This window comes from Alosa alosa, chromosome 6 (genome assembly GCF_017589495.1).
Source record: "Alosa alosa isolate M-15738 ecotype Scorff River chromosome 6, AALO_Geno_1.1, whole genome shotgun sequence".
Lineage (NCBI taxonomy): Eukaryota > Metazoa > Chordata > Actinopteri > Clupeiformes > Clupeidae > Alosa > Alosa alosa.
In genome coordinates, this window is record NC_063194.1 from 26,542,588 (window position 1) to 26,564,712 (window position 22,125).

The 22,125-nt window shown below is 40.9% G+C and overlaps 2 protein-coding genes across 4 annotated transcripts in view; one reads left to right on the forward strand and one right to left on the reverse strand.

The window, feature by feature from the left end:
- The window catches only part of LOC125295563 (mitochondrial import inner membrane translocase subunit tim16-like), a 104,507-nt gene extending 89,838 nt beyond the window's left edge, over positions 1-14,669 (forward strand). Inside the window, exons 1-5 of one of the 3 annotated variants that reach the window (XM_048244878.1) lie at positions 8,478-8,704; positions 9,075-9,159; positions 9,275-9,411; positions 11,308-11,373; positions 14,480-14,669. In XM_048244878.1, the coding sequence (XP_048100835.1) occupies positions 8,702-8,704; positions 9,075-9,159; positions 9,275-9,411; positions 11,308-11,373; positions 14,480-14,575 (387 nt within the window). In that variant the 5' untranslated portion in view covers positions 8,478-8,701 and the 3' untranslated portion in view covers positions 14,576-14,669. Of the gene's footprint in view, positions 1-60; positions 1,115-8,477; positions 8,705-9,074; positions 9,160-9,274; positions 9,412-11,307; positions 11,374-14,479 lie in introns of those variants that run through there. The other 2 variants (XM_048244879.1, XM_048244877.1) reach the window with 2 other exon arrangements.
- A 4,011-nt stretch (positions 14,670-18,680) lies between these two features.
- Positions 18,681-22,125, reverse strand: part of glis2b (GLIS family zinc finger 2b) — a 44,488-nt gene continuing 41,043 nt past the window's right edge. Inside the window, exons 6-7 of the mRNA XM_048244749.1 lie at positions 20,767-20,885; positions 18,681-20,613 (exon numbers count right to left, since the gene is read on the reverse strand). Coding sequence (XP_048100706.1) covers positions 19,874-20,613; positions 20,767-20,885 — 859 coding nt within the window. The 3' untranslated portion in view covers positions 18,681-19,873. The remainder of the gene's footprint in view (positions 20,614-20,766; positions 20,886-22,125) is intronic.

A 22,125-nucleotide genomic window follows, 5' to 3' on the forward strand; every position in this document is an offset into this window, starting at 1 on the left:
CTTCTCTCTCTCTCTCTCTCTGTATGTGTGTGTCTGCATGTCTTTGTGTGTGGTATGAAGGATGATTAGGACTGACATCTGGACCAGCTTCTGCCAGTTTTCCGATTTGCCATGTCAGAGTGCCAATCAACAGGAATATGCCCTATTCTTCACAAACACACACACATACTCACAAATTCAGTGTTACACAAAAACACTGCTGTTATGGTTTTTTCTTGTCTGTTGCTGTTAATTTTTCCTCCTCCTTGCACTCTGATGCTGCCTGTCTTATAACCCATTGGTGGTATGGAATTCCTCGACCAGTCTTAATTAGATAAGATGCTGTAAGATACCATGCAGCACCTATAGACCCTTTCAAGAGAGTTCCATTATCAGCATCATAGTTGGCCCCACAAGGCTTTAGTTTTAACATTCCATATGTTATCTTAATGCAGAGGAAGTAGATTGGGAACCAAATAGAACTTTCAAGCATTGTTTTTGTTTTTATTGTTGAAAGGGTATATACTCTTTCACACATAGGCCCTTCCCACAGTCACACACAGCACACACAAGGCCATTGAAGGGTGTCTTCTTGTAATGTTGTGTGTATGTAAAAGGCCATGGAACTGTATGACTGTTAAACACTTGTGATGGTGGGTTAAGTAGTGGTGCTTGCTTCCCATTGAGTGTATGCCCAGATTCTTATTCAGGGCCATTGTCTTTCCTTGCACTGACCCTAAGACAATTATTAGATGTAGATTGTAGATTAACTATAGGCTATAACTGAAAAGTTACTGTATGCCAGTCTGTTCTTAGTGTTTTGCTCAGAACATGTCATATTTTTTTGTTCATTTCTGGAAGTCTTTTCAGTGTTCATTCCTAATTACAATGTCACCCATTTTTGACAAAAATGGATAATGTTTTCTTATGACAGTTTTATACAATCTTGTGCAGTATAGTTTAGTCGGATATACTGTACTGTGTCTTCTGTTGCCATTGGTGAAGTTTAGATAACTTGCCATGTTACTACACATCACTGATCTTGTTCACTTTCCACACCACTTTTTGATGAGAAGAGATGAAAACGAAATGAGAAGAAATAAACATGGTTTTGAAAAAAGTTTTGACCAACATTGTAAGCAGTCTTGATGGAATGTTGCCTTGCAGTAAAAACGTAATGTATTTTGACAAAAAAAAGCTTCTGAGTCTGATAGGCCTACTTTCTGTAGGATTCAGACAGTTTTACTTTATGCTTAGCACCGAAAAAAATGTAACCATTCAGGTTTTTCTCCAAATTACTTACATTTTTAGTACCCCTTTTTAAACATATTAGGTTTAGGATTTAATGGAGAATATGACTCTCATATTCCTTTTTTACAAGATTGTTGTAGATGTAGGATGTATGCCCAGAAGAATAGGCCAGGGGTCGGCATCCCGCGGCTCTTTGGTCCCTCTGATGCGGCTCAGCTTTTGAAAATAATGAATGAGTATTTAATTAAAATGTATTTTATTTTAGTTCGTTCATTTTCAAAATGTAACAATGTTTCCACCTCACTTGACTCCGTAACCGTAGCCTGCACAATATTGTTACATTCGCGGGTTGTTGCCATGTTAATATCAAACAAAATCGCCGATTTCCCTCCATTTCAGTCAGCGAGAACACTGTAATTGGTATTGTTGATGTGTGCGCTTGCTATAGGCTAGATACGGAAAATGTCAAAAGGAAACGTCAGCGACCACAGCTTGCGAGCGCAAAAACACAAGCGGGCTGAAATGGGAACGTTTCCCTCCGAAGACTGATTCTGAAAACGCGAAATGAACTGCCCGTTATACTGTATATTGCACACTGCAACGAGTTAGTATTGCTGTGTTAACCCTATTCCACTTGCATGTGAGAAATCTTTCTCACATATGAAAAATATAAAGACAAACCTGCGCTCACGTTTAAAGGCTATTCCGTGCAAAACTGCACATCCATAACAGCAATTAAAAATATGTTGGCGTTATGTGACAGTTTTGCGTGGAATTGCCCTTAAATGATGACAGCCTCAATTCTTGCATGAAACTTAACCTCACTGAATATGAGCCAGCCAGACTCCAAGGCCATCACCAAATCTAATCTCTGGTAGGCCTAATGTTCAATTTTGCCAATGACAACGAAAATTGAGTGTTGTGTTGTGTTACACAGAAACATGATGTTACTTTGATGTTACTTTGCATACCAAAGGACACTGGGAAAATAGGGGGTGCTGTTTAGCCTACATGGGAAGCCTGGCCTATACTTCTGTCATTCCACTTTACATTTCAAGTTACTTGCTACTTGCTAGTAGAAAATTACTTTTAAAACTAGTAGAAAATGTATTTAAAAAATACTCTGTTGAATTAAAGTAACTGTACGTTAAATATCCAAACTTTTTCTTGTAACCGTCTTTATGTGGCTCTTCTGAGATTAAAAAAAGATACATTTGGTAAAAGTGGCTCTCCAGGCAAAAAAGGTTGCCGACCCCTGGGCTCTACTGTGTGGGCTGTGGCTTTGTGTTCCTGCCTACACCTCTGGCACATTTCCCACTGCATTCAAATCAGCTCAAGTAACACCGCTACTCAATTTGACCTGTCCCACTTCTACCCTTCCTATCCAAAGCTATCAAACAATTGTCTCCAAACAGGTCTCTGAATTCCTCTCATGGAACAACCTTCTTGATCCAAACCAATCTAGTTTCAAGAGTGGACACTCAACCGAAACAGCTCTGTTGTCTGTGACAGAAGCCTTAAAAGAAGCAAGGGCGACCACACAGTCATCAGTCCTCATTCTGCCTGACTTATCAGCAGCCTTTGGTCACGGTTAATCATCGCATCCTTCTTTCTACTGTATACTCTCAAACATGGGCATCTTGGGCTCTGCTCTCTCCTGGTTTGAATCCTACCTCACAGGGAATTCGTTTAAAGTGCCCATATTATGACTATTTTTCAACAAGTTAACCTTATTTTGTGCCTTTTATTCACGTTTGTTTAAAGATTTAGTAAGTAAAAGCCCCACTTCGATGCAGCTCCAGAGGTTTCCATTATATCCTAACAGTTATCTTTTCCGATAAAAAGGGGGCGTGCACGTGCAGCACATACAACGTTAGTGCATGGTGGGTGGGAATATTGAAATGTTTCCGCCGGCGACATAGACGGCCCTGCCGATTTTGAACAGCTCACCTGGAGACTGAAGGCAGGATACATTCAGAAACCTGTATCTCAGCATGGTAACGTGTAACGGCATGGACGTTTTTTTTCCCAAGTTTGTATGTGGGTGGCAGCACCCGAGACACAAAATAACACCCCAAATCCCAGAAAAAGTGATTTTTTCATAATATGGGCACTTTAATGTATCATGGATTGGACAGTTGTCCGCACCTCACTACCTCACCACAGGAGTCCCCCAGGGCTCGGTGCAGGGGCCCCTTCTCTTTGCTTTGGGTCCAATTATTTGTTCGTACGGCTTCTCATATCACTGCTATGTAGACAACACAGCTCTATCTGTCATTTCCACCTGATGACCCCTTGGTCTCTGCACAGATCTCTGACTGCTCAGACATATCTACATGGCACACCACCTCCAACTAAACCTCTCAAAAACTGAATTCCTCCCAGCCAGTCATGCTTGATAACCAACAAACCTCTCCGATCATGTTGCCTTGGTCAACCGGTTGTGCTGTTTCGCACTTTACAACATACGGAAAATCAGGCCTTACCTGACTCGATATGCTACCCTAGAACTGACACTTGACTGTATAGAAGTACTTGTTCTACTGTGTAGAACACTTACTGCTGCGCTAACTTGCAGAGGTGGGACAAAATCACTGTTTGGCAAGTAATAAGTAAGTCTTAACTCTTAAAGGAGCATTTCACCACTGAAAAGCTGAATATGTATTTAAATTGGGTCATTTATGTAGTAGAAATGTGAAGTCATCATTGCAGTCAGTGCCTTCTTGACTGAGAAAAAGCCAAAAGTGTATTTTTGGCTTATGTGGATGAAAGCCAACATCTCCTAGAATTCCCTGCCCTTCACTGCCCTATGAAGGTTACAAGCAAACAGAGGGATTAATACAACTGGAATCCATGCATTTCCACGGAATTATTTTTGGAATCTGATCCCTTATCATACCTGTTCATTCGTACTCGTCGCTCGACTTATCGTGACTAAATTCAAGATGGCGGAGATTGGTAAACTTCCTGAAGGTACTGTCTGTGTAAATCATCTTGTAAATAAACTACCAGTGCTTTTTCAAAGTTCTCAATGTCTCGTTTTAAATGTCAGGGCCCTCGGAAGTCTACCAATGAAGTGTGGAGCTACTCTGAGCCTCCTAAATGGTGTAAAACAGTGATTCATTTGCAGGGCTAGCCCGATGCCCGAGGCACCCCCGTTGAAAACCTGTTGGTAGCATCGGCTAACTAGCTCCAGATTTCGGAGTGCAGGGGACAAGCCGAGATGAGCTGTGAGACAAAAGTTCCCACTCGGTATCATGTTTCAACACACTTTAGGTCAATATCACACCGAACTTCTCCTTTAATAATCCTCAATATACTCCACAGCGTAAAAATATATATTCTATAACCTCAAACTCTGGAAAAATAACACTCTGGCATGCTGTGTAGAATGCATTTCCGATAGCCTGACGTCATCATACTTAAATATTCTACTCAGAGTCTGATACTGCTCCATTGGGATGTAATTATGGGGCGTTTCAACGATACAGGGGGGGAAATGCCTTTGCACTCAATTGGATAGACCTAACCAATCAGAGCAATGAAATAGCTTACCGTGAGCTGTAGGAAGAACATCCGAACCATCCTATCCAATATCTTATATAACACCTGATAGAGAAATCTAAGAGAACGAAATACGTAGCAGGGTAGGCTAATCAGAAAAACGGATATTATATTACGGATAAATATTAAAAATAATTCTGTTCACACCGATGCTACAAACATGCTATAAACAGCTGGGAAAGGGTGTCGCAAACCCCTCAAGCAAACAGGTGGCTAATCAGATTTCAAACAAACGAGGGAACAAACAGCTTGGTCCAAACAGCTCTGGTTCGGGCATAGTTGCTCCACAACTGAACAAGTCCAGACCGAACTTCCCGTCCTCAGATGTTGTGGTCGGGGCTAAGTTCCTCTGGCATCCAGGAAACATTTCCGAGGAAATACAAAGTGTGCTTGCTCAGGTGTGGTTCACCAACAGGTGCAGTCAGTGAAATAGGATGCTTTGAACTCGGCTTGATCCAAGGATTCCAACAGTACCTCATTTTTTTGACAATTTCGGGCAAAGGGGTCAAAGTTTACTTGCATTAACGCACATTTGAAACGCCAAAAAGCATTTTTGGTAGTTGCAGCCTCCCCTAGAGGTCAAAGGACACCAAATGTTATGTGTGTCTTCACAATGAAGTCCTGAGGCTGCACCAAGTTTTGTTTTGATAGGCCTACACGAAAGTATTGCTGAGAAACGACCTTACTTCCTGTTTGGCTGCTTCACACCCGATTGGCTGACGGGTGAACGCTTTTGAAAATCAAAAATCCTTCTGGTAATTTTTGTGAGGCTTATAGACAGATAGTTGCATGCATGTTGAAAGGCAAATAGTTTAATGGATGTTAATAGGCAGATAGTTTAATGGATGTTGATAGGCAGATCAATTAAATGGATCTTGATAGACAGATAGTTTAATGGATGTTGATAGGTAGATTGTTTTTAATGGATGTTGATAGGCAGATAGTTTAATGGATTTTGATACACATAGTTTAATGAATGTTGATAGGCAGATTGTTTAATGGATGTTAATACACATAGTTTTAATGAATGTTGATAGTTTAAAAGTTGAATGTAGATACTTTAAAAGATGTTGATAGACAGATGTATGTTGCAAATAGTTTAATAGTTGCTGATAGACAGTTTAATGGATGTTGATAGTTTGATAGTTTAGTGAATGTTGATACACACAGTTTAATGAATTTTGATGGTTTAAAAGTAGATAGCTTAAAAGACAAACAGCAACATTGATTAAAACAGACGATAGATCCAAGTACGGTGTCAAATCTCATTTGTACTCTTTTCAAGCCCAAACATGTCGGCCAAAGTGTAGAGGAAGAAGTAAATCACACATGAAAAAGACGGAGATTACGTCCATTTGTTTGTATTGACGCTGAAACAATTCTGTCCATAGTTTTGCGCAAATTGAAGCAGAAATACACCAATTGGTGAATTAAACGTTCACATGTGATGAAGTTTTGGATCTGTTATTCACCTATTCTGATTCTGAAGGAGATATCTGCCTATTGACAATCGATTGTCTATTGACTGACAGTCATGGTGTGTCTGTGAATGGAGGTGCGTCTTTTGTGTGTGTATGACAGTGTCCACTAAGCATAGCCTACAATGTTTATTTCGACCCTTTGTCCAACATAGTTGGCAGTGGTAAACTTGATGATGTACAGACAGCATGAGTAGTAAAAATAGGGTTCTGAAGAACTACAAAGTTACCCGAGACGGGAACAGATTTGACCCAGGCTATTTTATGGTATATGGACCCTTTCAAGAGAGTTCCATTCTCAGCATCATAGTTGGCCCCACAAGACTTCCTTTTTAACATTCCATATGTTATCTTAATGCAGAGGAAGTAGATTGGGGCCCAAATAGAACGTTCAAGCATTGTTTTTGTTTTTATCGATGAAAGGGTCTATAGGGTATGCTTGGTGGTTAAAGTAATAGTTTACTAATGTTGGTTTACATTTTACCATTTTCCTGTTCATTTGTTATGTGAGTGACCAAAAAAAGTATTTACTGAAAGGTGCATAATTCGAGGGGGTTGCCATCCAGTGACGTCATGATATGCAAATTAGATGAGTCAATTCACTCCCTTCATTAGCTTTTGATCATGCTCAGTGATTTTCACATTTCCAGTAGGACTTTATCTCTGACCACAAGCCATGGCCTTTTGAAATGTTTTTGAAAAGTCAAAATCAAGTGTTTTTTTTGTTTTTTAACTCTGGCGACTAGATTAAGGAATTTAAAGGCTGAATGTAGATAGTGTAATGGATGTTGACAGAAGTGTAATGGATGTAGACAGAAGTTTAATGGATGTTGATCGATAGTTTAATGGGTGGATGGGTAAATGGTTTGAAGACGATGGATGGATAAAGTTGGATGGAAGGTGCCTTATATCCTTGTAGAGTGGAGAGAGACAGAGAGAGTTGACCTAGTTGTGCAGATGGCAGTTGATACAGGTGCAAATCAGTTTAATTGGCTCTTTGTGGGGGCCTAGTTGAGTAGCTGGCAGTTGATACATGTGTAAATCAGTTTAATTGGCCCTTTATGATGTCATAATGCTAATGCAAAGCCTATAGTGGAAAAATAAGTTTGTTTTTTGTTAATATCTCAAAAAGTATAAAGTTTACAAAAATGAAAAATACATTGCTCCCAAGTGTCTTTTTCGAGACCTACGTTGCAAAGTTTGAATGAAGTTCCTATACGTTAAACGGTTGAAGCTGAATTAGATGCAGAGATTTTGGTTAGATGAACAGTGAACAGAACAGTGCATTTTCATGCACTGTAATAAAATCCAATATGGCGGAAGAACAACAAGGGTCAGTGACGCCATCTTCAATTTCCACACTACACCGGTTCCGGACATATATATCAAAATATCAAATGTATCAAATGATAAGAGGCTACAAATGATTTGCACCCATGCCTCAAGTCATTATAGGCCTACAAGTTGTCAAAGGGGCAGAGTCTGAGTCAAGTCTCAAAACAATAGCATGAAAGTCCAAGTTGAGTTGCAAGTCATTTGTAATTTTTGACAAGTCGAGTCCATCAGAAGACTTTCACAAGATTTGGGAAAGATTGGAGTCTTTTATGCCCCCATTCAAGCTTTAGATTACTCAAAAAACTACAAGAACTTTCCCAATTAATCTTGTCAAAGTCTTCTGGTGTAAGGATGGCTTAAAGTCATCAAAATTGTGATTCAAGTCAGATTTGAGTCCAAGTCTGTGACTCGATCCACACCTCCTTATTGCACTCTGAAAGTTAGTCGCTTTGGTTAAAAAGCGTTAGTCAAATAGGCTATCATGTAATGTAATGTAATGTAATGTACATGTGCCTTATTAGGCTAGTGTGTCACCATCATTCAAGTAGCCTAAGTACTTTTGAAAAGGGAAGTCACAAGTGTGTCCATGATTGGAGGGCAAGCTGCAGGAGCATAGGTCAACTGTGACCCTGAGCCTCTCATGTTTCAGGTCTCCGGACAATATTGTAGGCTTGGCCACTTGAAATAGCCTCTTGATGTCTAATTTCCCTTAAAATTGACCTTACAATCCTCTGGATAGATAAAAGTAAAATATGACCATGTTTGTCCATGGAAGACTTATTGTAGCCTAGTAGCCTATGCAGGCTTCCGAATGCAGTTTGATCATCCAGCCACTTGGAGATAACACTCCTCTCACTGCACAGAGTTGCACACTTCTATGGGAACAGTGTGACCTTTGAACGTTGACACGGTTATAATAATAACCTTGACGGTAACCAGCTTTAAAGACGCACGATCCAGTTAGAAGGCGATACCGTTTCTGCAGTCCTGGCTCAAGTGCATAATTCAAATTCAAAGTCTGTGCCGTTTCGAAGCGGGCAGAAGAGGTAACAGGCCTATAACTTCAAGTTAACGTTGAAGGAAAACTATCAACGATGGTGAGTTGTCTTTCTTTATAACGTTAGATGTTGTGACATTTAGTTTTTAAGAGCTTATTTCATTCAGCTTGGTTAAGCTTTACGTTAAGTTAGCAGGCTCCATGTAATAGTTAACGCCATTACTTACGAACATAATGTTTGAACCAGCGGGCTAGCTGAGTTAACGTTAGCTAACGTGGGCAACACGCACGCTGCGTATGGAGGATTGCGTTATGGTATTAGTTAACGGTGTTGCTGATATGCATGGGAATAATGTTGAAATGGATTCCCTCTATTGATAGTATTGCCATATACACGTGTTAATGTTTCGTTTGTTTTGGTATTCGCCACTAGTGACCTCACATGGAACTATCTTCCTGTCTTTACTCAGGCTAAGTACCTTGCCCAGATCATCGTAATGGGTGCCCAGGTAGTTGGACGGGCGTTTGCGAGAGCACTGCGGCAAGAATTTGCCGGTAATCTATGTTCATAGTACATTTGGCTGTGACAACTTGATTTGGGTCACCACTGCTTCCACCATCATTGAAAGCCTGATGGGTCATTTCTCTGTCTCTTGCTGTCGTTATGTAGCCAGCCAAGAGGCTGCCAGAGCAAGAGGTCGAGCGGGCAAAGAATCTGCTGCCGCGTCGAGCATCACGGGTATGACGTTACAGGAGGCACAGCAAATATTGAACATCTCAACACTTACACCAGAAGAAATACAGAAGGTAGGCCCATGGCAGCATGATTCTTATGGGTGCTGTAGTCTTTGTTGACAAAACCTTCAGATGTAACCTATATGGTAGGTATAGAGTGGGTTCAGTTTAGCCGCTTATAGCCAGGGAAGTATGAAACGGCATAAACATAACAAAAACTCATTGCATTATATAACTTCACAAGGCACTCAAAGCGCTTTGCCTTTACAGTGAAGGGGTAACCCAACCACTATCTATGTGTAGCACCCACCTGAGTGATGCACGACCGTCATTATGCGCCAGAACACTCATCACACATCAGCCACACCAGTGAGAATGTGAGTGAGTGAGAGCGAATCAGACAATTACACAGGGGGATGATTATAATACAAGTTCAGGGTGTATGTTAGTGATTGAAACCTTAGCAGTATACCTGACTAATGGACAACAAAATATGGGTAACCCCAAAAAAGTTGTTATTACTTAACTTATCCATACTACTCGTATAATATTACTGCTACTACACTACACATATCTGTACCTATTGTTCATATTACTGTACATAGCTATATTTATAGTCTACTCTTATAAGGTTACTGCTAATACACTGCACATATTTATATTTAATTTATATTACTGTAAACCACCTTCTGTAAACCAACTGTATACTACTGTCTACATTGCAGTATATATCCTGTCCTGTCTATACTTTGTAGATCACATTGCACTTTTCTGCTTTTTTGTACATCTGGTTAGACGCAAACTGCAAAAATAGTGGTAGGATGCAACAGTAATTTAAACACTAAACATTTTACTTAACTCCATGTAAACATGAGCATGTTGCAATGTCCTGTGTGATCCTCTTCTAATGTGAAAGACGGCGCTGTCCATCAACAAAAACAGCACAGAGTTAAAATGTAGTTCAAAGTCCCTGACATTAAAAGGGATGTCGATCACTCAAGACAGGCCTACGCCACAACTGAGGGATGAAAGTGAAATGCTTTGAATAGCCTACAAAACACTGCATTTAGAAAGTCTATGGGCTAGGAGGGGTCCACATGCACTAACATGGCTATTTCACTATATGACTATTTCAGGCCTTAACTATATTATAATATTGCTTAACACATAATTGAACTTTAGATTATGCTATTTAGATATATCAAATACTTTGTTTTGTTACCCAACTTGCTCAATATTGACCATTTTTTGCATACGCAATGGCCAATTTCATCTCTCATATCTCTTAAAAGCAGTATTTTTCCACCACTGGGTACTGGTCAGAAAGTGGTCTACCAGGTACAGTGGGAATAAGTTTATTTCTTGTTAACATGATTTTTCTTAAACTCTGGGATCAGGGTTTGGGGGGGGGCAGTGCAGTGGACCCCTCCTAGACTAAGATGACTGTATAGAACCACGCTAGTCTAGTTAATGATGAATTAAGTATATAGCATTCACATTTTAAAGCATTCAATAGCCTAATGAAAGCTTGATCAGTCAGTCAAAGTGTTCTCATAAAAGGAACAGCAGGCCTACAGAATATTCCAAATATGCTAGTGACCTTTCAGTGACAGAAATGTCACTTATACTGCAACATATGAGTTTAAACCATGTTAAATTTGAAAGCATCTAGCTAGGAAGTTTTAGGGGGGGGGAGAACAAACTCTGTGTAACCTACTTGATTCCACAGTCAATGTTCAGTATTTGGCCTATAATTGGCCTTGGTCATGTATGATGATACAATGTTGTTAGCCATCATGTGAACTATTGTCATTGTAATATTGTTGTGACTTTTTTTTTTATTTTTTAGAAGTGAATCTTTAAACGTAGTACAACTGATTGTGTTGTAATTGTTTTATTATGTAATGTATGGATGTTATTCAAGATTAAGTTCACTGACATGAAATCCTCCACTGTTATCTGTTTCAGAACTATGAACATTTATTTAAAGTCAATGACAAATCTGTTGGTGGTTCCTTCTACCTACAATCGAAGGTGAGTTTTCCTTTTACCTTTTCAGTCCAGTGTACACATTTGTTTGCAAAACTAAATGTATGTACACCCTTCTGAAAATTACAAACTAATCCTATTTCATATGCTGAAAGGCCCCTTGTTTTGACACATTGCTTTTTTTAAACCAATTTATTACCTCCACCAAGGTTATGTCAGCCACTGAGGGTATGTCTTTGGTGTGGTTTATTAGTCTTTCTATCCTTTTGACGTGTATGGAGGATTATGAAAAAACTACTGGCCAGTGTTGTAGAGTGCGAAACGGCATGACCGGGCGACTGAGGCAACATGATCTGAGAAGTTTAGTTGGTTGTCGAGAACAACTCGTATATTTCTTGCAGTCCTGGTAGGTGAAACAGACAGGGAGTCAAATTTGATGTTGATGTCGTGGTGTATGGTAGGTTTAGCTGGAAGGACCAGCAGTTCAGTCTTTGAGAGGTTCAGCTGGAGGTGGTGTGCCTTCATCCATGTAGCTATGTCTGAGAGGCAATCCGAGATCCGTGCTGAAACCAAGGGGTCATCAGGTGGAAAGGACAGATAGAGCTGTGTGTCGTCTGCATAGCAGTGGTATGAGAAGCCATGCGAACGGATAATCTGTCCCAAGGAGGTGGTGTAGATAGCAAAGAGAAGGGGGCCCAGCACTGAGCCCTGGGGGACCCCTGTGGTGAGATGGTGAGGTGCAGATAGCTGACCAAGCCATGATGCGTTAAACGAGTGTCCTGTGAGGTAGGATTCAAACCAGGAGGGAGCAGAACCGGAGATTCCCATGTTGGCGAGTATAGAGAGAAGGATGCTGTGATTAACCGTGTCAAAGGCAGCCGATAAGTCAAGCAGAATGAGTACTGATGACCGAGCGGTCGCCCCGGCTTCTTTTAAGGCTTCTGTTACAGACAGCAGAGCCGTTTCGGTAGAGTGGCCGCTTCTGAACCCAGACTGATTTGGATCCAGAAGGTTGTTCTGTGAAAGGAAGTCAGAGACCTGTTTGGAGACTGCTCGTTCAATGCCTTTGGATAGGAAAGGCAGGAGTGAGACAGGGCGGTAGTTCTCGACTTGAGCAGGGTTGAGAGAAGTTTTCTTAAGTAACGGTGTTACCCGGGCCATTTTGAACACTGTTGGAAATGTGCCGGAGGTTAGCGAGGCATTGATCACGTGTGATAGCTGGAGCGATGGTCGGGCTGATGGACTGAAGTAGGCTCGTAGGTATAGGGTCCAGCGAGCATGTGGTAGGACGGCTGCATGTCAGGAGTCTAGATACTTCACTCTCGGAGAGAGGCGTGAATGCTGAAAAAGATGTTCCAGCAGTCCCTAGAGGTTGTAGGAGTGCGGTATCTGAGTCAGATGCGTTGAGTGGGCATGTAGAGAATTGACTGCTGATTGCCGCCTGTTGCTCACAGAACTGTTGAGGCGTCACCATGAGGGTGTCTGTGCTGCAGCTATAGTTATAGGAACAGTCCACTTATAAACATTTCTACTAAATACTCTCTGGTTTTGCCATTTGCATTCGCACTGGCCAAGTGGTCATAGGAACTGGTTGCCCATTAAATTTCAAATATCCCATTCAACTTGGCTTGACAGCAGGGCTTGAAAACAAAATTATTTTTCAAACGTTCCGTTCCGAACGGTTCAGGTAGGCCTATGTTTAACGTTTTCGTTCTTGCATGCGTTCCGCCACCAACATATCGGTCCTGAACCGGTTCGGAACGCAAAATATTGTTTGTTAAAGTTCCGGCAGTGTTTGGCGGGCCTATCAAGTCTATTTTTGTGGACTTTACCTTAGAATAGACGTACTCATTATTTCCCCTTGATTTAGCCTATACTGTAGCTATGCCCAAAAATAATACATCACAGGCGGCATCCAAAAACATTCAGATGGGCTATCCATCCCATAGCCTACAGACTTACTGTAGGCCTAACCTATGCTTATAAATAACTTCTTATCAAAAATATTTCTGGATACGTGCTAAACTCCTACCCTGTTTATAAACGAACCTGTCTGTTGCTGACGAGGCCCATCTCAAATTTCCCGTTTAACTCTTCTACATAGAATAGGCTATAATTGCGCAAACATTTCAAATTCCGACTTAAAAATGACAAGGCGTGGACAGGCAAAATAGGCTATTACGCATAGGCTACAAACAATTTCCAAATCAGTTTCAGTAGCCTGCGCTACGAGCTGGCCTAAGATCGAAGTGGCAGGCCGGATAGGTTACATTACAACAGCAAGACAAAATATACACATTTGGACCAAAGGTCCATTTATTCGTTTTTTTTTTTTTCAAACTGCAGAAATCTAATTATTAGGCTGTTCGCCTCCACATATGCTTTTGTGAAATTTTATAAAATGTATAGAGAACGAAAAAAAAAACGTTATTAACCGGTTTTGTGGATTTCAAATAACGTTTCTGTTCCGGAACAGTTGAAGACCATTTTGTTTTCATTTCCGTTTCCACTCCTCGTAAAATTTCGTTTTCGTTCCTTGAACCGGTTCGGAGCCCTGCTTGACAGTGGGCGTGACTTATGAGTTGGACTAATCAACGTAGACCTAGGTCACTAAGGGTTCCTATGCGGAAAAGGGAAAAGACCCTTCCCTGAAATAAGAGCTGAAAGAGTTACAGGAACTGCGGTCAGGAACTTAATAATCCCCAAATTGGTCCAGTTGGAACACAAGAAAAAAGGGGTTCTAGGAACTGCAAAAATCCCTCCGGCGGGAAAGGGACACTTGAGGATCTGGACCCCATCAGTTTAGATTTCCAAGGGGTACATTGAACTAAAAGTTTGTACAATAAACCTTTTTTTCTTAGAGAAAATACACCATTAATACTGTTTGCTACTGACTGACTGAGTGGCATCTATTGATTGTATACAAAATTGCATCAACAGTACTCCTGTCTTGTCATTGTATAAAGCCTGCCACATGTCAGATAAATGGTGATTTGGCTTTTCATATTTTCAGCTTGGTGGAAATCCATATCTGCCAGATCAAATGAGATGCTCTTAGATTTGTCTTGTTCTCAGGCTATAGATGTTCCAAACTAGCAATGGTTAGGCTTCAGCTGGCTTATTCAGTCTTTTTTCCTTTGTGTTCCTGTAGGTGGTGAGGGCAAAGGAACGCCTTGAAGAAGAACTGTCCATTCAGAATCAGGACAAACAGACAAAACCTCCACAGGATCAGCAGTCGACGACATGAAGAATGATAATCCGTTTACCCCAACCATGTGACCACTTACCCAAACCCTTAAATTATGACCCCCACCTGTAATAAAGCCTTATTCTTTTCTGTACTTGTCTGTGTTTGTGTTTGAATTGACTACAAACAAGACTCAAGGAAGAACACAAAGGTGTACACAAATGTATCAAATGCACCTTTTTATTAAACATTTCTTACTCCTATGATACTATAAATACAACAAAATCCACTAAAACAGGAGGACATAATTATTTTGTATTAACTATGCACTTATCTTACATTTTGCATGTTAATCCTTGGAAAATTCCAAGAAAATATATTTTTATTCATATATCATTGTTCATCTCATCGCTCATTTACAAGAAAAGGCACTTTGAGAAAATAAAATACTGTTATTTAAAGATCTAAAAATGTGCAAAAAACTGGATACTGGCCTTGCCTGGCCATTGTCTATCAGTAACCCTTTGTGCACCTCTGGGCTACATCAGTAAGGCATCTCACCTGGTTTCAGAGAATACTAAAACCTACCATAGTGCATCTAGGCATGAGCACTGTAAAGCTTCTCCAGTGACTTGGGTCATGTAATGACTTGATGGTGATGGCTCACCATGGCTGTAGTTATACTTTAAGGAGGATATTAATGGCTTAAAGGCACATTCTGCCCCATCACAACTGTAAATCATACTTGTCTTGTTCGCAACCAACCAAAGCTATTCAGAGTTTATAAAGAGAAAATATTCATCCCACAATAACAATAGTGCACAATAAATTGCTTTGCTAAAGTGTTCTAATTTTGCTAATACATGTTCAGGGGTGGATCTTTTAAAAGGGATATGTGACCAGTCAGAGAGTGCTCAAAGGGTTACAGTGTCAAATTGCTTATTTTAGAATCAGAATCAGAATATTATATGAAACTGGATCCAGTCAAAGAGTATAGAAGTAACTTGTTGATCCAGTGAAGGATCTGGGTCAACAGTACAATCAGCTTAAGTGTTCGTGTGTGTGTGTAAGCTATTCCATGCTGCTTAGGTGTAGCCACCAGCTTTCTCCATAAGAGGGCAGAATGCTCATGAGATATATTTGATATCCTATATAATATATCCTATATTGAACTCTGCAAGGGTGGTAGTCTTGAACGTCTCTAAGTATCTGAGTGGAGGGGAGTACAGAGGCTACTTAGCTTTAGCTTATCTTTGCAGAGGCAGTTTTCTCACCTTGTACCAAAATGGCTCCTGTACATATAAGCAGCCAGCTTAATATTCTTGTGTTTGTTTACTGTGCATGTCGGAGGTTGTGTTTTTTCTGCAGAACTACTTTGTACAGGGCAAAGAGTTCAAGCATTTTTTTATTCTTACACAGAGAGCCGATAGAAAAGCCATTTGAGGGCAGACTGTTTGGTGGCCTAGTTTAGCTGAACAGCACATGTGAGCTGGCACTAACACCACCCCCAGAGCAGCCCAAACCAGCACTCAGCAGAGGCAAGGGCTGATGAGAATAAATGCCTCCCTTCCTCTCTCCTTTCACTCATTTGCTTCAGGAGTGCGAGGCCTGTACTGTTGCTCTTTGTGTGTCTGTGGGAGGGGGGTAGGTATGGTTTAGGCACTGATTAATAGGTCATAGTATCAACATTTTGCTTACACCAATATATGTGTACACAGACATGATACAAACTGTATCGGTTCCCATATATTTCCCAACAGAGAAAGCCTTTCACAAGGCACATTTCAAAACCATTGCAGTTGACACCTGCTTAATTTCTTACTATGGATACATAAACACAGACAATGAAGAAAGCTGAAGGCAGTGCTGCAATAGTTCAGACAATGTAAATAAAAGCAACTTCAACATCATTAAAATGTCTCGTCCAAAACAATATTGCAAAAATCCAAACATCAATAAAAATCAACATTACACTGACAAACTCACTGCGTTGGTGTGTTAGGAGGTGAGTATAGAGTCAACTGCTACTTTAATCTCCATGGACCATTTAGAAAATGTTGCATGTACATTTTTGTTTGTCACTAAACCACATACTTGGAATACCCCCAGGGGCCTCTACTTTGTTTTCAAGATAGAAAGCAACATTTTTATTTTGAAGTAAGTAGTTGGGTTGATTTTAGGAGTAAGTTTAATCACACATAAACTATAATGGCATGGTTATGGTATCTGTGTAGGTTTACAGAACAAGATTCTGATAACTACTTAGAATTGTCTTGTGCCGAGAATGTGTTCTTCAGATACAATATGCTTTAAAGCATTTGGCACAAAGTGTCAATAAAAAGCAAAACTTCCAATTTACCAACTTTTCAGCCCATTTTTACTAAACAGTCCTCCAGTCTATTCAGCTGATTTAGTCAATGATTTCACTTAAACTTCTTTCCTATGACAAGCCATTATGGTAGTTCACCAGCTGAGGCTTAAGGGAAAGTTTAAACAACCGCCAGCAGAGGTTATGGTGACAGCACCAGCTTGGGAATGTAGCCAAACAAGCGCTTGAGAGATTGTGTGGACCCCAGTATTTAAACTGGTGAGAGTAAAACAAATGCTATTTAAGGCTTGGTGATTCTCTGGTCCACAATGTTCATGCCCAGTTGAAGCCTATTTTCAGTTCTTTGTTATACTGTTGATAATGCAGTGCCTTACAGAGAGTGGTGAGATCTGCCGAACGTACCATCGGAGCACCTTCCCTGCAGAAGATCTACAAGAAAAGACTATGTACCAGGGCCCAGAGTATTGTAAAGGACTCCTCACATCCTGACCATGGACTTTTCAAAAGACTGAGGTCAGGCAACCGTCTCTGCTGCTACAAGACCAGAACAGACAGACTGAGGAAGAGCTTTTATCCTCAAGCAATCCGTATCCTGAACAAGACTATAAACTACTTTTTTTTTTTTTACACATATGGACTATACACACACTGCACTTTTTATTCTCTCTTGCTATTTATTACAATATTTCTTGATCTTTCTTTCTTCACACCTGCACAGAAAAAGCTGAACACCAAACGAAATTTCACTACATACTTTACGTTAGTATTGCTATGTATGTGACAAATAAACCTCCTTGTATCCTTGATAAGTGAACATGTTTAATGCTCAGTTAGAGACAGAGATTAGCAGCAAGTGCATTTGCACATAAGCAGACCTTATAACTGAGGCAGATTGTGTGTGTACCTGTGATGTGAATATTAAAGAAATATAACCATGCGCGGTTGTCGCAGAGGTTTTTCCAAAAGAAATTGTTGTAATTCTTACTATCTCTCAGCAGTTAACCTCAGAGAGTTAACCAATCGTGCAGGGTCAGACATTTAAGCAATATATGGCTGAAGACAACCATATATAGAAGAGTTTCATGTAATCATGAAAAAATTACCAGCATATTTAGTGGTTTTCTGAACCAATAAAACATCTTCTAAGATCAGAGGTCAAAGTAGTAGTAAAACTGAGGGTTTTAACAAGACATAGGTGGGTTTAAAGTCTTGTTCTTGCCTACTTTTGCCACTATTTGGGGGGAGAATTTGTTCTAGTCACCAAACATACTAGCCCTCATTTATCAAACATGCGTACAACATAAAACAGGCGTAGGCCTACGCTCATTTCCACGCAAAGCATGGCATTTATCAATTTGCAGAGCGGTCGCTACGCTCGTGTACGGAAGTTTTTGAGGCGGCACAGCACGGTGCAGCAGAAAATCGGTGGAGGATTGGAAAGTTGAAGAGTTGAATTCATGGAATATCTTGGACCTAAGACTTTTCCTGCACATCTGTAGCCTACCTGCCGTAATGTAGCCTGTTATGTTAAACATTTGATGACTTAGGATATACAGTTAGGATTTCTTCACTTCACTTTTTCCACATTTTGTTTCAGACTCATCTTAAAATGGATTAAAAAAAAAATTCTCATCAATCTATACACAATACTCCAACACTCCAAAAAAAACAGGTGTTTGGTGTGTTTTGTAAATTTATAAAAAAAAATAAAACTGAAATATTCCATTTACATAAGTATTCAGGCCCTTTGTTATGACGCTTGTAATTGAGCTCTAGTGCATCCTACTTCTATCAATGATCCTTGAGATGCTTCATTGGAGTTCACCTTTGCCTAAATTAATTCACTGGACATTATTAGGAAAGGCACACATCTCTTTATATAAGGTCTCACAGTTCATGGTGTACTGCATATATATAGGCTATGTGGAGAGGATTAGGCTACTTTCTCTTTGGAAAACGCAACAGTCATACATTTTCAAAGGGTAAGAAGCAGTGTTGTATGGTTTTGTAATGAATGTGTTTGTAGTATGATGTGTTCTCTTTGCGAAAATTAAGTCTGTTGCACTTAAATCGCTATAATTTCCCAGCTTTCTTGATGACACTTTTCTAGCTGTCAAAATTAACAAGGTTCAGCTGGACTCGCAACGTCACTGTGGCTATCTCGAGGTCACAAATGTTTCTCTTTTGGACGTATAATGCACATCCGTAAATTCTAGGGGCGAGGCCTTTAAAACGAGCATATATAGGGGCGTTATATTTAAATTACACTTGTTTCCAACCGCCACATTTATCAGCACACTTTATTCTTACGCTGGAATTTGTAGTGATATCAACGTTTCATGAATCACGAATCATGAGCCCTGTCGTAAGATGATTTCTGCGCTCAGATCTACACTGGTTTCTACGCTCGGTTGATAAATGAGGGCCATAATCTCTGGAGTCACATCTGTCCCCACAAGAGAAGGCCCTGACATAACTGCACATTAATGCTTTAAACACTGAGAAAAGCACTAATGTCACTGAGGAATAAGGTTGCAGACCGCTAAAAATCATTGACAGTCAGTCCTGTCCCTAGGCTTCAGCATATGCTCGATGCAATTGCTCTGTTCTTAGCAATATAAGTCATTCAAAACCACTTCTCATGTGTTTGTGTTTAGCCATGAAGGCATGGCACACATTGTCGTCTTGTACAAACTATACATTGAGTAAGCAAACATGTGTAATGAATGTACTGTAGGGTATGTGTAAAGAATTAGAATAGATTAACATTAGTGGAGTGGGGTGGAAGGTGCAGGTGTCTGCATTGTACAACAAAATGTGCAAAACTGGTCCCAAATATTTTCATAAGGAGAAATAGGTGACATTCAGTGGAAAGTATAGCTTTTTATAGAACCCTTTGCTGAAACAGCAGTAAATTAACATGGTCAAACTGTTCTCTCCCGACTGAGCCTCTTCTAACTATCCAAACTTTGACTACCTTCTCTTATGGAATGTGCGTTTAAATGTCTGTATCTGTTTATGACTGTGATTCAATTGACCACTCCTGGCTTGAGCACCACAGTGCCAGAGGGGATGACCACCCAGGACAGTGGGTCATGGGAGGACCCTGTGGAGAGATTAAGGACTCCACCTGCCTCTAGTTCCTCTTCTATCTCCTCCCCGCATGGCCCTGCCCCCAAGCCTCCTGCTCTCCTCTCAGCACCTAGTACAGGCATCATAGGCAGTCCTTGTGGAAGGGCATGGAAAGCAGGACATAAGAGGGATGCTTTTCCCAGCCCAAGCGAGGATCCACTGAGGGACAGGAACGAGGCTCCCCCTAAGCCAGCTGGGGAAGAGCTGGGGCAACCCAGTGTGCTGAGATCCAGCGGTCTGGGACTCAGGGAGGTAATGGGAAGAGATCCCCCCATCCCCTGAAGCCCATGTCTCCCCAGAGGAGCAGCCGTTGCCCCTGGAATGATAATATGAGCCCTGCTGATGTAGGCAAGCTCAGACTCGTTTCCCATACCTGTCCCTGCACCTAGCTCCCCAATTTGTACTTTCAGCAAAGACCCCATGGTACCTGATGCAGGGGGGGCCTGGGCCACAAAATGCCCGTGGGCTTTGATATGCTTGCGCAAGGAGCTAGGGTCGGTGTAGCGTTTCAGACAACCCACCATCTTGCAGTAGTAGGGCTTGTCCACGTAGTGCGTGCGTGTGTGCTTGAAGCGATCGCTGGAGTTTGAGTAACGTTTGTTGCAGCCCTCATATGGACAAATGTATGGCTTCTCCCCTAAGAGAGAACACGGTGGGAAAAATAGAACAAAGTTGTAACAGAGAGAGTGGCAGATTTACTTATGTGTGAACAGCATCATCCCTACCACATGTCTTTGAAATAAATATATTGTTTTCATTCATTTGTTGGCAGGAGTATTGTTGCACTGACCTGTGTGTGAGCGGTTGTGAATCTTGAGGTTTTCCAGGCGCGAGAAACTCTTGTTGCAGGTGGGGCAGCAGTGTGGTTTCTCATTGGTGTGTGTACGGATGTGTATCAACATTTTATACCTAATTGAGAACAAGAAGGAAAACAAAATGTAATTGACTGAATTGATTACAATAATCAATTCACAGCAATGAATGGCATCACCATGTCCCATACATGAGTTGAAATTAAATGTGGCAGAGAGTGTGTGACAGTGTGCTAAATTTCAATTATTTATTTATAAGGACAACACACATTAATGAACATCTCTAGAAATGTGTCATTAAAAAAAAAACAATTATTGTGTTAGTCCGACCAAAACCAAACATTTTACATGTGTCCGACTGAAAACGGACAAAATCAAAGTTCTTTTAGCCAGAGTAAGGCCAGTTTTCCACCAAAGCTTCATGTGCGACTGTGTCGACCACGTTGCCCATTCATTTCAATGGGAACCTCCATGAGAGCCTGTAACTGGAGCTCAAGGAGGTTCCCATTGAAATGAATAGGTAACGAGACGTTCGGTTGGATACAAAGCTTGTTGGAACGGTTTCCCAATAATGTTAGTGAGAAACTGAAACCACTCGACAACGTTCCCAGCTAACACATGACGTTGCAGCAACATCGCCATAAAATTGTCATTTGGTCACAGCTATGTTGCATAACAATGTTGTCATTTGGTCACAGCTATGTTGCATAACAATGTTGTCATTTGGTACCATCAATTACATTGCAGCGACTTTGTGACCTGTCAGCTGATTATGTTGCCATTTGGTACTGTCAAGAATCGGGCCACAACGTCATCATTGGGTCAGCTGATGACGCTGCTATTTGGTACCGTGGGAAATGTCCCCGTGACGTCCTATCATGGTCAGCAGGTGACGTTGTTATTTGGTACCGTGAGTGACATTCCTGTGACGTCTTCACCTGGTCAGCAGATGACGTTGCCATGTAATATTGAGTGATGTTGCCAGAACGTTCAGAACTAGTCAGCTGATGATGTTGCCATTTGGTGCCGTCAAGAATGGGGCCACAACATCGTCATCGGGTCAGCTGATGATGATGCCATTTGGTACCATGAGTAATCTTGCCGCAACGTCCTTACCTGGTCCACTGATGATGTAGTCAGTTGGTAATGTGGAAAACGTAGCCGCAATGTCATGCTACTGGAAATACTTGGAAAAGTTGCCATTTGGTACCGTAAAAACTGTTGCCGCTACGTCCTGGCCTGGTCAACTGACCAGGTATATGTTTACTCCTCATCTTTGGTGATGCAACCCATAATGGTGGAGTCATCACAGAAATTCTGAAGGTGGCAAGTTGAAG